Here is a 12,415-nt window from a genome sequence, read left to right as displayed (position 1 = left end):
CTCTTCAGGGCTCTGCCAGCCCAGATCTTGCCTTGTAGGTAACAAACAATGAACCCCAATTCCTGAATTCCCCAGAGACATCTCTCTGTGGTGTCCAGCCCTCTCCTGGAACACTCCCAGAAGTTATTCAGTTAGTTAATCCTTTAAAGAGACAATATGCTACACCTCGTAAATTTAACTGGGGTTTGACAAAGACTTTTATTTAATAACAGGCCTGAACTGCTTTATAGTAAAAGTCATGGGTTTAACTGATCCCAAGTATAAAGAGTAAAGACAGAAATGGTTACAAACAAACAGAAGTAAAAACTATATTTCTAAGACTAAAACTTAATTTCAGCAAGTTACAATCTTTGCCTAAGCAGGTTTCTCACCTGTGTTCAGTTCCCAGAAACTTCAGCCCCTTGGCTGAAGGATCCAATGTTCTGTGTTTCCAAGAACTCTGGCCCCTTTAATCTCCCAAGTGATGGCTACCAAAGTGCGTTTCTGTCGCTGCTTATATAAGAACATAAGAACGGCCATACTGGGTCAGCCCAAAGGTCCATCTAGTCCAGTATCCTGTCTACCAACAGTGGCCAATGCCAGGTGCCCCAGAGGGAGTGAACCTAACAGGTAATGATCAAGTGATCTCTCTCCTGCCACCCATCTCCACCCTCTGACAAACAGAGGCTAGGGACACCATTCCTTACCCATCCTGGCTAATAGCCATTAATGGACTTAACCTCCATGAATTTGTCAGGTTCTCTTTTAAACGCTGTTATAGTCCTAGCCTCCACAACCTCCTCAGGTAAGGAGTTCCACAAGTTGACTGTGCGCTGTGTGAAGAAGAACTTCCTTTTATTTGTTTTAAACCTGCTGACCATTAATTTCATTTGGTGACCCCTAGTTCTTGTATTATGGGAATAAGTAAATAACTTTTCCTTATCTACTTTCTCCACATCACTCATGATTTTGTATACCTCTATCATATCCCCCCTTAGTCTCCTCTTTTCCAAGCTGAAGAGTCCTAGCTCTTTAATCTCTCCTCATATGGGACCCGTTCCAAACCCCTAATCAGTTTAGTTGCCCTTCTCTGAACCTTTTCTAATGCCAGTATATCTTTTTTGAGATGAGGAGACCACATCTGTACACAGTATTCAAGATGTGGGCGTACCATGGATTTATATAAGGGCAATAAGATATTCTCCATCTTTTTCTCTATCCCTTTTTTAAGAATCCTAACATCCTGTTTGCTTTTTTTGACTGCCGCTGCACACTGCTTGGACATCTTCAGAGGACTATCCACGATGACTCCAAGATCTTTTTCCTGATTACTTATAGCTAAATTAGCCCCCATCATATTGTAGGTATAGTTGGGGTTATTTCTTCCAGTGTGCATTACTTTACATTTATCCACATTAAAATTCATTTGCCATTTTGTTGCCCAATCACTTAGTTTTGTGAGATCTTTTTGAAGTTCTTCCCAGTCTGCTTTGGTCTTAACTATTTTGAGCAGTTTAGTATCATCTGCAAACTTCGCCACCTCACTGTTTACCCCTTTCTCCAGATCATTTATGAATAAGTTGAATAGGATTGGTCCTAGGACTGATCCTGGGGGAATACCACTAGTTACCCCTCTCCATTCTTAGAATTTACCATTTATTCCTACCCTTTGTTCCCTGTCTTTTAACCAGTTCTCAATCCATGAAAGGACCTTCCCTTTTGTCCCATGACAACTTAATTTACGTAAGAGCCTTTGGTGAGGGACCTTGTCAAAGGCTTTTTGGAAATCTAAGTACGCTATGTCCACTGAATCCCCCTTGTCCACAAGTTTGTTGACCCCTTCAAAGAACTCTGATAGATTAGTAAGACACGATTTCCCTTTACAGAAACCATGTTGACTATTGCCCAACAATTTATGTTCTTCTATGTGAGTGACAATTTTATTCTTAACTATTGTTTCAACTAATTTGCCTGGTACTGATGTTAGACTTACCAGTCTATAATTGCCATAATCACCTCTAGAGCCCTTTTTAAATATTGGCGTTACATTAGCTATTTTCCAATCACTGGGTACCGAAGCTGATTTAAAGGACAGGTTACAAACCATAGTTAACAGTTCTGCAACTTCACTTTTGAATTCTTTCAGAACTCTTGAGTGAATGTCATCTGGTCCCGGTGACTTGTTAAGGTTATCAATGAATTCCAAAACCTCCTCTAGTGACACCTCAATCTGTGACAATTCCTCAGATTTGTCACCTACAAAAGCCAGCTCAGGTTTGGGAATCTCCCTAATATCCTCATCCGTGAAGACTGAAGCAAAGAATCCATTTAGTTTCTCCACAATGACTTTATTGTCTTTAAGTGCTCCTTTTCTATCTTGATCATCAAGGGGTCCCACTGGTTGTTTAGCAGGCTTCCTGCTTCTGATGTACTTAAAAAACATTTTGTTATTACTTTTTGAGTTTTTGGCTAGTCATTCTTCAAACTCTTCTTTGGCTTTTCATATTATATTTTTACACTTAATTTGGCAGTGTTTATGCTTCTTTCTATTTGCCTCACTAGGATTTGACTTCCACTTTTTAAAGGAAGTCTTTTTATCTCTCACTCTTTCTTTTACATGATTGTTAAGCCGCGGTGGCTCTTTTTTAGTTCTTTTACTGTGTTTCTTAATTTGGGGTATATATTGAAGTTGGGCCTCTATTATGGTGTCTTTAAAAAGTGTCCATGCAGCTTGCAGGGATTTCACTTTAGTCACTGTACCTTTTAATTTCTGTTTAACTAACCTCCTCATTTTTGCATATTTCCCCCGTTTTAAATTAAATGCCACAGTGTTGGGCTGTTGAGATGTTCTTCCCACCACAGGGATGTTAAATGTTTTTATATTAGGTCATTATTTCCAAGCGATCCTCTTATAGTTACCTCTTGGACCAGCTTCTGTGCTCCAATCAGGATTAAATCGAGAGTTGCCTCTCCCTTTGTGGGTTCCTGTACCAGCTGCTCCAAGAAGCAGTCATTTAAAATATTGAGAAATTTTGTCTCTGCATTTCATCTTCAGGTGACATGTTCCCAGTCAATATGGGGATAATTGAAATCCACCACTATTATTGAGTTCTTAATTTTGATAGCCTAATTTCCCTTAGCATTTCATTGTCACTATCATTGTCCTGGTCAGGTGGTCGATAATAGATCCTTATCCATAGAGATTCTGTGGAACATGTGGATTCACTTAAGATTTTTACTTCATTTGATTCTACATTTTCTTTCACATATAGTGCCACTCCCCCGCCCTCACCTGACCAGTTCTGTCCTTCCAATATATTTTGTACCCCAGAATGATTATGTCCCATTGATTGTCCTCAGTCCACCAGGTTTCTGTGATGTCTATTATATCAATATCCTCCTTTATCACAAGGCACTCTAGTTCAGCCAGCTTATTATTTAGACTTCTAGCATTTTTGTACAAGCACTTTAAAAACTTGTCACTCTTTATTTGTTGGCCCTTTTCTGATGTGTCCGATTCTTTATGTGAATGTTTCTTGGCTGATCTGGCCCTTACATTATCCTCTTCCATCCTCTGCTCCTGACTATAACCTGGAGATTCTCTCTCAATAGACTCTCCTCTAAGAGAAGTCTCTGTCCTATCCATGTGCCCCTCTGCAGCAGTCGGCTTTCTCCCATCTCCTAGTTTAAAAACTGCTCTGCAACCTTTTTAATGTTAAGTGCTAGCAGTATGGCTCCACTTTGGTTTAGGTGGAGCCCATCTCTCCTGCATAGGCTCTCCCCATCCCAAAAATTTCCCCAGTTCCTAATGAATCTAAAACCCTCCTCTCTACACCATTGTCTCATCCACACATTGAGACTCTGAAGCTCTGTCTGCCTACCTGGCCCTGTGCGTGGAACTGGGAGCATTTCTGAGAATGCCACCATAGAGGTCCTGGATTTCAGTCTCTTCCCTAGCAGCCTAAATTTGGCCTCCAAGATGTCTCTCCTACCGTTGCCTATGTCATTGGTACCCACATGTACCACGACCACTGGCTCCTCCCCAGGACTATACATAAGTCTATCCAGATGCCTCGAGAGATCCGCAACCTTCGCACCAGGTAGGCAAGTCACCATACGGTTCTCCCAATCATCACAAACCCAGCTATCTGTTTCTAATGATCAGGGCCGGCTCCAAGCCCCAGCATGCCATGCGCGTGCTTGGGGCAGCATGCTGCAGGGGCGCTCTGCCGGTCGCTGGGAGGGCGGCAGGCAGCTCCGCTGGACCTCCCGCCTGCGGGAGGTCCACCGGAGCCGCGGGACCAGCGGACCCTCCTCAGCCACGTCTGTGAGAGATCCACCGGAGCCGCGGGATCGGCAAGCGGCAGAGCGCCCCCCCACGGTGTGCAGCCATGCTTGGGGCAGTGAAATGGCTAGAGCCGGCCCTGCTAATGATTGAATCTCTCATTACTAACACCTGCCTTTTCCTAGTGACTGGAGTTCCCTCCCCCAGAGAGGTAACTTCAGTGTGAGACGATACCCTAACACCATCTGGAAGGAGGGTCCCAACTATGGGACAGTTTCCCTCTGCTCTCATTGACTGTTCTGCTTCCCTGGGCCTTTCAGCCTCCTCAACAGTGCAGGGGCTGTCTGTCCAGAGGTGGGACAATTCTACAGTGTCCTGGAAAGCCGCCTCAACCTACCTCTCTGCCTCCCTTAGCTCCTCCAGTTCCGCCAGCCTGGCCTCCAAAGCCCGTATGTGGTCTCTGAGGGCCAGGAGCTCCTTGCACCGAATGCACACATGTGCCACCCGCCCACAGGGCAGGTAATCATACATGCTGCACTCAGCGCAATAAACTGGATAGCCCCCACTCTGCTGCTGGGCTTCTGCCTGCATTGTCTCCTGCAGCTACCTAGTTAATGAAGAGTTTTGTTTAAATCAAGAAGTTTTGAATGTAGTTTAGTTTACAGGTTTTAAAGAACCTTGCCCCCTTCTCACTCCCCTTCCAAACTCCCTTGCGAAACTCCCTGTTAACAGCCCCTCTCCCAAAGTTCATTGACCCTGTTACAAGAGGCAGAAAAGCTTCCTGCTGTCCTTCCTTTCCTGTGGACTTCCCATCTCCCTGCTGATTTGTATGTAAATACAGCCTCCATTGTTTTGATTCCACAATGCTTAATTTACTTTGCAGACAGTTAGATTGCTGCCTTCCCAGGGAGAAAAACTCTGGTTAAAGCATGATATCAGTGAGTATCCATAATTCCTCGTGTAGTGGTAAAACAGACATTTCACAATGACGTTAATCATCAGAGTGTCACAGGCTTTCATAAAAGACCTTATTCTATACACTTTTATAGTACAGTAATAGTGTGTACAATCAGTTGATTCAGTTGCTTATCATTTGAGATTCAGACCACCTGTCTTCATAGCCCAATAATTCTTGAAAAGCAAGCCTAGACCAAGCTTCTCTTCCCTTCTGGAATGGAGATGCTGAGCTGCCTTCCCAAAGTTCATTGACCTTGCTTCAAGAGGCAGGAGGTCTCTCTGGCATGCAGTTGCCATCCCCTATGGAGATTGCTAAGTATTCATCTTTCCCCACTTGCTGTCTTTAAGGCTTTGTTTACCTTGCATATAAACATGCTTTTCTTTGTCTTTGGTCACACCTTGCCTAACTTACAGTGGAGACGCATTCAAGAAGGTGGAACCACATTCCTTTGTGTAGGACGAGGTACAGTTCTACCCCGATATAACGCTGTCCTCGGGAGCCAAAAAATCTTACCGCTTTACAGGTGAAACTACGTTAGATCAAACTTGCTTTGATCCGCCAAAAGCGTGCAGCCCCACCACCCTTGGAGAGCAGCTTTACCGCGTTATATCCGAATTCATGTTATATCGGGTCACGTTATATCAGGGTAGAGGTGTACCTTGTGGGGTACTTCTAAGAACATATTTTCAGCATGTGTTTGTAGTTTTGCATACGCTACCCGTTTGTACACCATACAATAATATTAATGAGCAGTGAGTTATGAGTCTTCCAGTGCTATATTACACGCCACCTGTTGCATATGTAGCCTGACAACGGTGTTAGGTGTAGTGAGACTGTCAGGCCTGAAGAGTTGCTGACTCAGAGTAGTGGGTCATCATTGGCACTTGGTGTCACAGACAGGGATTCCAGTTAGATGGGTTGAGGTTGTAGAAGGGTCCTGGCATGGAAAAGGTGGAGAACCACTGCCACAGGGCATTTATTTGTGCATGTTCACTCAGTCCTTTTTAAATTAAGGAAGTTCAGTGCAAAAATCTTGTTCTGCTGGAGCACTATGGCCAGGGATTTTAAAACCCAAACCAGGCAGAGCTGATTTTCTGTGCAGAGCTGTGAATAAACATCTTGTCATCCATGACAGCTATCTTGAGAGAGAGAGTGTGATCCCTCTTCCCACGTCGCACCCTGGCAGTTGGAGTGAGTCCCATCCTAGACACACATTGTCTTGAATATGCTGAAGATGAGTTGGCACCCAAGAGATTAGCCCTAGGACATACCCAGGGAGTCACAGGTTTGCTAAGGGATTAGAGAGAAAGAAACTGATCCTTGAAAGTCTTGAGAGTTTGTGATGATGCTTGGGGGCATCAGGGTGCAGAACCTCTCATCCAGTGCCGTAACAAGGGCAAGGCAAGTAAGGCACTTGCCTCGGGCGCAGAAGGTGAAAGGCACAGAAAGTCTCTCTTTCGACGGCAATTTGGCGGCAAGTCGTTCCCTCTGAGAGGGACTGAGGGACCCGTCGCCTAATTGCCACTGGTAGTCAGCAAAGAAGAGGGGTGGCACGTCCGGCTCTTCAGCAGAAATTCGGCGGCGGGTCCCCCAGTCCCTCTCGGAAGGAAGGACCAGACGCTGAATTGCCGCCGAAGAATGGCAGCAATTTGGCGGCAGGTGCTTCCCTCCGAAAGGAACCCGCCACTGAAGAGCCAAACATGCTGCCCCTGTCCCTTGCCTCGGGCAAAAAAATCCCTAGATACGGCTCTGCCCCCATCCCAAGTATGTTGCTTGAAAACGTGCTGCAATGCACTCTCCACCTACCCAGCAGAGTTTGCTCACCCAGCTGGTTTTCCTCTTGTTGCAGTTGCCTCGTTTGTCCTACTTTAGTTTAATTAAAACGAGGATCATGGATTTGGGTCAGTCTTTCATTCTGCGTTTCTTTCTGCAGGCAGCTCTTTGCCCAGCGACCCGGGAGCACCAGCCCAAAGGCAGATAAATGGCTTCACTGGAAACTCCCATCCTCAGCCAGGAGGCTCCAGCCGCACAAAGGATTTGGACTCCTCTCCAGAAAACCATCGAGGGGAGAGAGAATCCAGAGCATCAGCCCTAGGTGACTTGGGAAGCCGCTCCCCAACTACTTCTCAGAAAAACTCAACTTCCCCAGACTCTTTGCAGTTCCGGGAGCTCCCAGTGGCTCCAAGGAATGTGCATGTAATGACGGCAGAGCAGCTTAGTTCCAGTCAGGATGCATATGGTCCAATCTACGAAAGCATCCGGGATAAAGGAATCACTTGCTACCGAGGGAGTTTGTATGAACTAAGTGCTGACACCGCAGAAGGCCCTAATATGAACTCAGGCCATGCTACTGCAGGGGGTGAGGAGAGTGAGCCAGGGGAAACACTGCCACGACGCACTAGCAAACAGGAGCCGCTTGTGGTTGATGGTTTCAGTGGGGAGCCCAGGGAGTCACCTCTGGAGTGGCAGGAACTTGTCTTGGAGGAAGATGCCGTGAATGAATCCTTGACTGAAAGGGAGAAGAAGCTAAGGGCGATGTACGCGCGAGTGTGTAAGAAATCCAGGTCTCCCGGGCACACACCACCTGCAAGCCCAGACGCGTCCACAGAGCCGGAAGAGGAGGAGCCTCCGCCCCTACCAGAAAAGCACTTGGATGTGATCTATGAAACCCTGGGGAGCCTGGGGTCTGAGACGCAGGTAATGCAGGGGGCCCTCTGCCTGGCCTGATGTTCAACGGGCCCTGAGTTCCCTGAACATCTCCTGCCCTCTCGCCTGTGAGGTTCTGTTTGATCTAGGCTGGGATTTCTCCCTGCTCCCCCTTCTCCAGACGTTTCGAAGGGGAGGCTTCTGGCTGTCTCCTTCTCTATCAGCTAGGAGCCTCCAAAGGAATATTTGAGCTACTACTCTGCTGTGATCTTATCAGCTCTCCTAAGCTCCCCAGGGCTGGGCCTGGCCAGTACTTGGTTGGGGGACCTGCCAGATGCTGAAGGGAGTGTTGTTTGGCACTCGGTATGTACAGCTCCTCCCCAAGTCTGTGCTCATTGGATGCCCCACCATGGTGCCGGGCGCACTCTGCGACTGGAGGTGCTGTCTGATGGATGGGACGTGAGCGGGACCTTGGATGTTGTGGAGTTAAAGATCCCATGGCATGGTAGTTTCAGTATAGATGGAGTCTTAACCCCAGTCTCCTGGCTGAATTCCGTCCTGGGGAATTGCATCCTGACCTGTTAATTCACTTTGAAGTCTCCCCTGTCCCTCCAGTCAGACACTCCTTCTGCTCTTGGGGCCGGATCCACAGCCCAGTGAAGTTAACAGAAAGCTCCTCACTGACCCCAATGGGCTTTGGTTCAGGCTGTTGCTGCACTGAGCTTAAACGTCCCCGCAGTGACTGAACTTTAAAGACTCCTATCTTTCCGAGTCAGCACCACTATTATCAAGGCCCCTGTTTGGTTTGGGTTTTTTTTCTTCTTCTTCTTCTTGTAACTATGTAGCCCAGCCTGTGGCTCTCCTCTCTCCCTCTCCGAGGCACGTTCCTTATTCCGAAGCCAATCTCCACCCACGCCCCGCAGACCTGGGGTTATCTCGCGCCTGCCCGGTACATTCTTTGCACCAGAAATGCTGATCTGGGAAAGTGGCCGTAGAGGAAACACGCTACTAGATGAGCGAAGCCCATGTGGTTTAGGGGCCATCCATCAATTGCATAACATGTTTTGTGGTGATTTTTCAAGACCCACCCACCCCTTTGTAACACGGAAACAAGCACTCATGCAACATTAAGGACCCAGCTATCTCCCAGTGTGTTATGTAATTTACGGACACCTCTTGATGCTTCTGGTTCATGTGTCCCCTCGTTCTGCATCTTGATCCCATCTTCTCCGGAGGTTTAGAGCTATTTGGGAGGAGGAGGGAGAGACCAGGATGAGAGGAGGAGGGGAGGGGGTGGAGCAGGCCCTGGAGAGAGGCATTGGAGGTGGAGGGGATAGGGAAGGCTGAACAATTTGGGAGAGGGGCAATGGCACACTGAGGGGGTAGGAGGGACAGCGGCATGTGGAAGGAGCTAACTGAGCTGATCTCAGTATTACCGAGTCGGTAGCTAGCGCAGACTTTGCAGCACCGGCTGGTGGGTGAGCTTCGGACCTCTCCAATAGAATCCTGCACATCAGCCCAGCTCTGACGCTAGGAAATGACATGTAGTGGGAGAAGAGGGGAATCCAGAGAACTCACTTCAAATAAAACATGGCAGAAATCCTATCTGAAGTCACTGGGGCAGATTGGGTGCTGGTGTGAACATGGACATCAGCCCTGAATCTGTACTCAGAAATCCCCGGGGGGTTTCACATCTTTCCCATGATGTGTGGGAGAAAATATGGGTTCTTTTTTCTCTTGACCAAGCTGAGACAGGCCTTTGATTCACAAGCATTTCTAACTGTGACCCATCCAACTTGCTGGCACGTACAGTAAGCATCACATCCACAAAGCTAAATCACAAGATATGGGCTTGATGCAGGACTCAGTGAGTTTCTCCAGCCTGTGTTATACAGGAGACTAGATAATCCCAATTGTCCCTTCTGGCCTTAAAACCTATGATTCTACCCTGCCAAAGCTCTGGCCTGGCCTGAGCAGGTGTCATCCCTTGCCATCATCTCCCTTCGATAGATGAGAAAACAGAGACAGAGAAGGGCAACATTAACAAGCTGAGCGTTGTACAGAAAATCAGCAACACAGCAGGGAATAGTATCCTAGTCTCCCCTTGGCTTGGATGGTCCACAAAGCCATCCATCATGATCAGGCCTGAAGCTTCTTCCAAAAGAGGGAAAAGACAAAACCTTCTCTTGTAACGAAACAGATGAGCTGGGTTTAGTGGGCACTATAGAGGCACTATAACATTATTATTATCTTAGAGAAGTCTGGACCAGACTCCCAGATCTGGCTGCTGCCAAACTCTGGAGAAGTTTGGACTTGGAGCCGCTTTGGATCCATCTCTAATTATTGCTCATGCTAACAGGCTTCTGCTTTCCTCTCTGTCGTCCCTCAGGACAGTGAGATGCCAACCATCATAGCCCAGCCAGAAGAATGAGGAGCCCCAACTTCCGGGGAAGGCTACATCGAGTGCAGAGAGAACTCCAAACCTGACTGGCCCTACCAGGAGAGGCAGACGTTTCCTGACCTTTCGTGGAGGGACGCCATGAAGCCACGCCTGACACTAAAGCATCCCTAGCTCCCGCCTCTATCCTGTTAATGGTGTTACCCAGATACACCAAGGACTTCCTTAGAGATCTCAGTTAGGAATGTTCTGCTGCCACTGATGTCGCAGTGTCGACAGCTCCATCAGAGGTGCTGGAACAGCATGTCTTACCCGCAGCAGCTGTTGAAGAAACTGATCCTAATCGTGTTTGAGCATGGAGCACAACATGACAGGCTCTGAGAGTTACAGGGAGACTAAGGGAGTGATAGATCTCCACCAGTATCCTCCTGAGACCTACACACTGGGAAGGGATGTCTGCACTTTTGGAGACAGCGTTGTACAGAAGCTGCCAGAGCCCTCCCTCCCTCCCACCCAACTGTTATTCCAGGGTTTGAAAGCCAGCGCTGTACAACAGTGTGGTACAATAGCTGTGCACTCAGCTGTGATGAAGTCTTGGCTATTAACCGAATGCCCTCGAAGAAGCATTCCCTGGCTGGGTGCAGCAAGGTTTCAGAAATGAAGAGCGTGTCTTGGAAGTCCCCAGGGGAAAGCAGAACAAGCAGGGTGATTTCAGTGCATTATGCAGGCAGGAGCAAATCAGTCTAGGTCACCATGTCCCACAGGGCTGCTAAGAGGTGGCTTTTGGAAACTCAGGTCTAATTCTGTAGAAGCCCAGATGTTTATCAGACCAAATAGTAACTTACCAAATTTCTCTTTCTCTAGCACTTGGTCTGGGAATTAATAGCCCTGCTGCAATCTGATAGTAATCTGTAGCCTTATCTCAGTTTCCCCCTGAATCTGCTCTCTGATACTGGCATAAATCCATTGGCTTCAGTAGTGTTACTGCTGAATTACACTAGCAGAGGAGAATTGGACCCAGTACTCTACCTGAGCTAAAATATACTGTCAGCATGTCCCAGCCTGACTTACCTATTTTGAGTAGGTCATGACTACAGAAGCTGATGCCTTGTGACTGTTAGTATGATCACTGTAACTTTGTCAAAGTGCCAGTGGGGATGTTGTTCAGAGCTGCATCTGATAGTGTTTGGTGCAAGTGAAAGGGCCATCCCTTCTCGTTATCAACCTGGTTATTCAGAGTTAAGACAAACAAATATCTGAGCCAAGCCTCTGAAAAGCATTTCGCGGAAAATGGCTGGGGGTTGTGCCAGAGAATTCTGCCCTCCCCCCATTAGCTGTCCTGAAAATAAACCCAACAGAGATGAGTGTGTTCATATTGTAAGGAGGAATCAAGATCAAGACCCATCTGAAGTCTGTCTCCCACCCACAAGAACTGCCAAATAACATTTGACAGGAAATCTTAAAGCTTGACTACCCAGCAGAGAGCTCACACAACCACCTCTTAAACAAAAATTTCCATCATTCTGCTCTGCCTGGGGCTATGAACGTCCACAGGGTAAGAAACCATTCTCACTGTGAAATGTGTGTATTTTTTCATTTGTATTAAGGTTTTGTTTGTAAGTAGTTTTTAAATGGTTAATCGGTGATTAATAAATGGTTCATAGATTGTTACAGAATCCAGCACAGTGAGAGGTTGCTTAGAACCAATGGCTTATAACTATCTATAACACCTGCTGTTACCTTGTAACTGTCTATAACATATTTATCCCCTCATTTATTAACCTGTGATATTAACCTGCGTCGTTATAAATTGAACCTTAACAAAGGGTGACTCTCTAGCTGAAGAGGGTGGTATTTCAATCACACTTTATTCAACCCTGTTTCTTGCTTTGTTGGTTTGGACCAAATGGACCCTGTGGATGAGCTAGCCCTGGTTTTGCAAAATGAAAACTCCATCCAGTCCCATCCTATCCTGTGCTCATCATGCTGGTGTGTGCGTGTGCCCTGTTTTCATATGTTCAACTCTAACGACCAGCAACAGCCAAAACGTTGCTACTTGCTGAGGGAGCTGTCATGGACCACAGCAGGAGCTATGTCTGCGGTAGCTGGTGCAGGACCAGGGCTGTAAAATCCTGTGGAAGTTCATGCT

At 46.9% G+C, this 12,415-nt stretch overlaps 1 protein-coding gene across 1 annotated transcript in view; it reads left to right on the top strand.

The window, feature by feature from the left end:
* Positions 1 to 11,903, top strand: part of LOC127050134 (uncharacterized) — a 54,756-nt gene extending 42,853 nt beyond the window's left edge. Inside the window, exons 4-5 of the mRNA XM_050951660.1 lie at positions 7,156 to 7,919; positions 10,258 to 11,903. Coding sequence (XP_050807617.1) covers positions 7,156 to 7,919; positions 10,258 to 10,299 — 806 coding nt within the window. The 3' untranslated portion in view covers positions 10,300 to 11,903. The remainder of the gene's footprint in view (positions 1 to 7,155; positions 7,920 to 10,257) is intronic.
* Positions 11,904 to 12,415: the final 512 nt, after the last annotated feature.

Source organism: Gopherus flavomarginatus, chromosome 4 (genome assembly GCF_025201925.1).
Source record: "Gopherus flavomarginatus isolate rGopFla2 chromosome 4, rGopFla2.mat.asm, whole genome shotgun sequence".
Lineage (NCBI taxonomy): Eukaryota > Metazoa > Chordata > Testudines > Testudinidae > Gopherus > Gopherus flavomarginatus.
The sequence above is the reverse complement of the archived record's forward strand: the minus strand, read 5'-3'. Positions and strand labels throughout refer to the sequence as shown.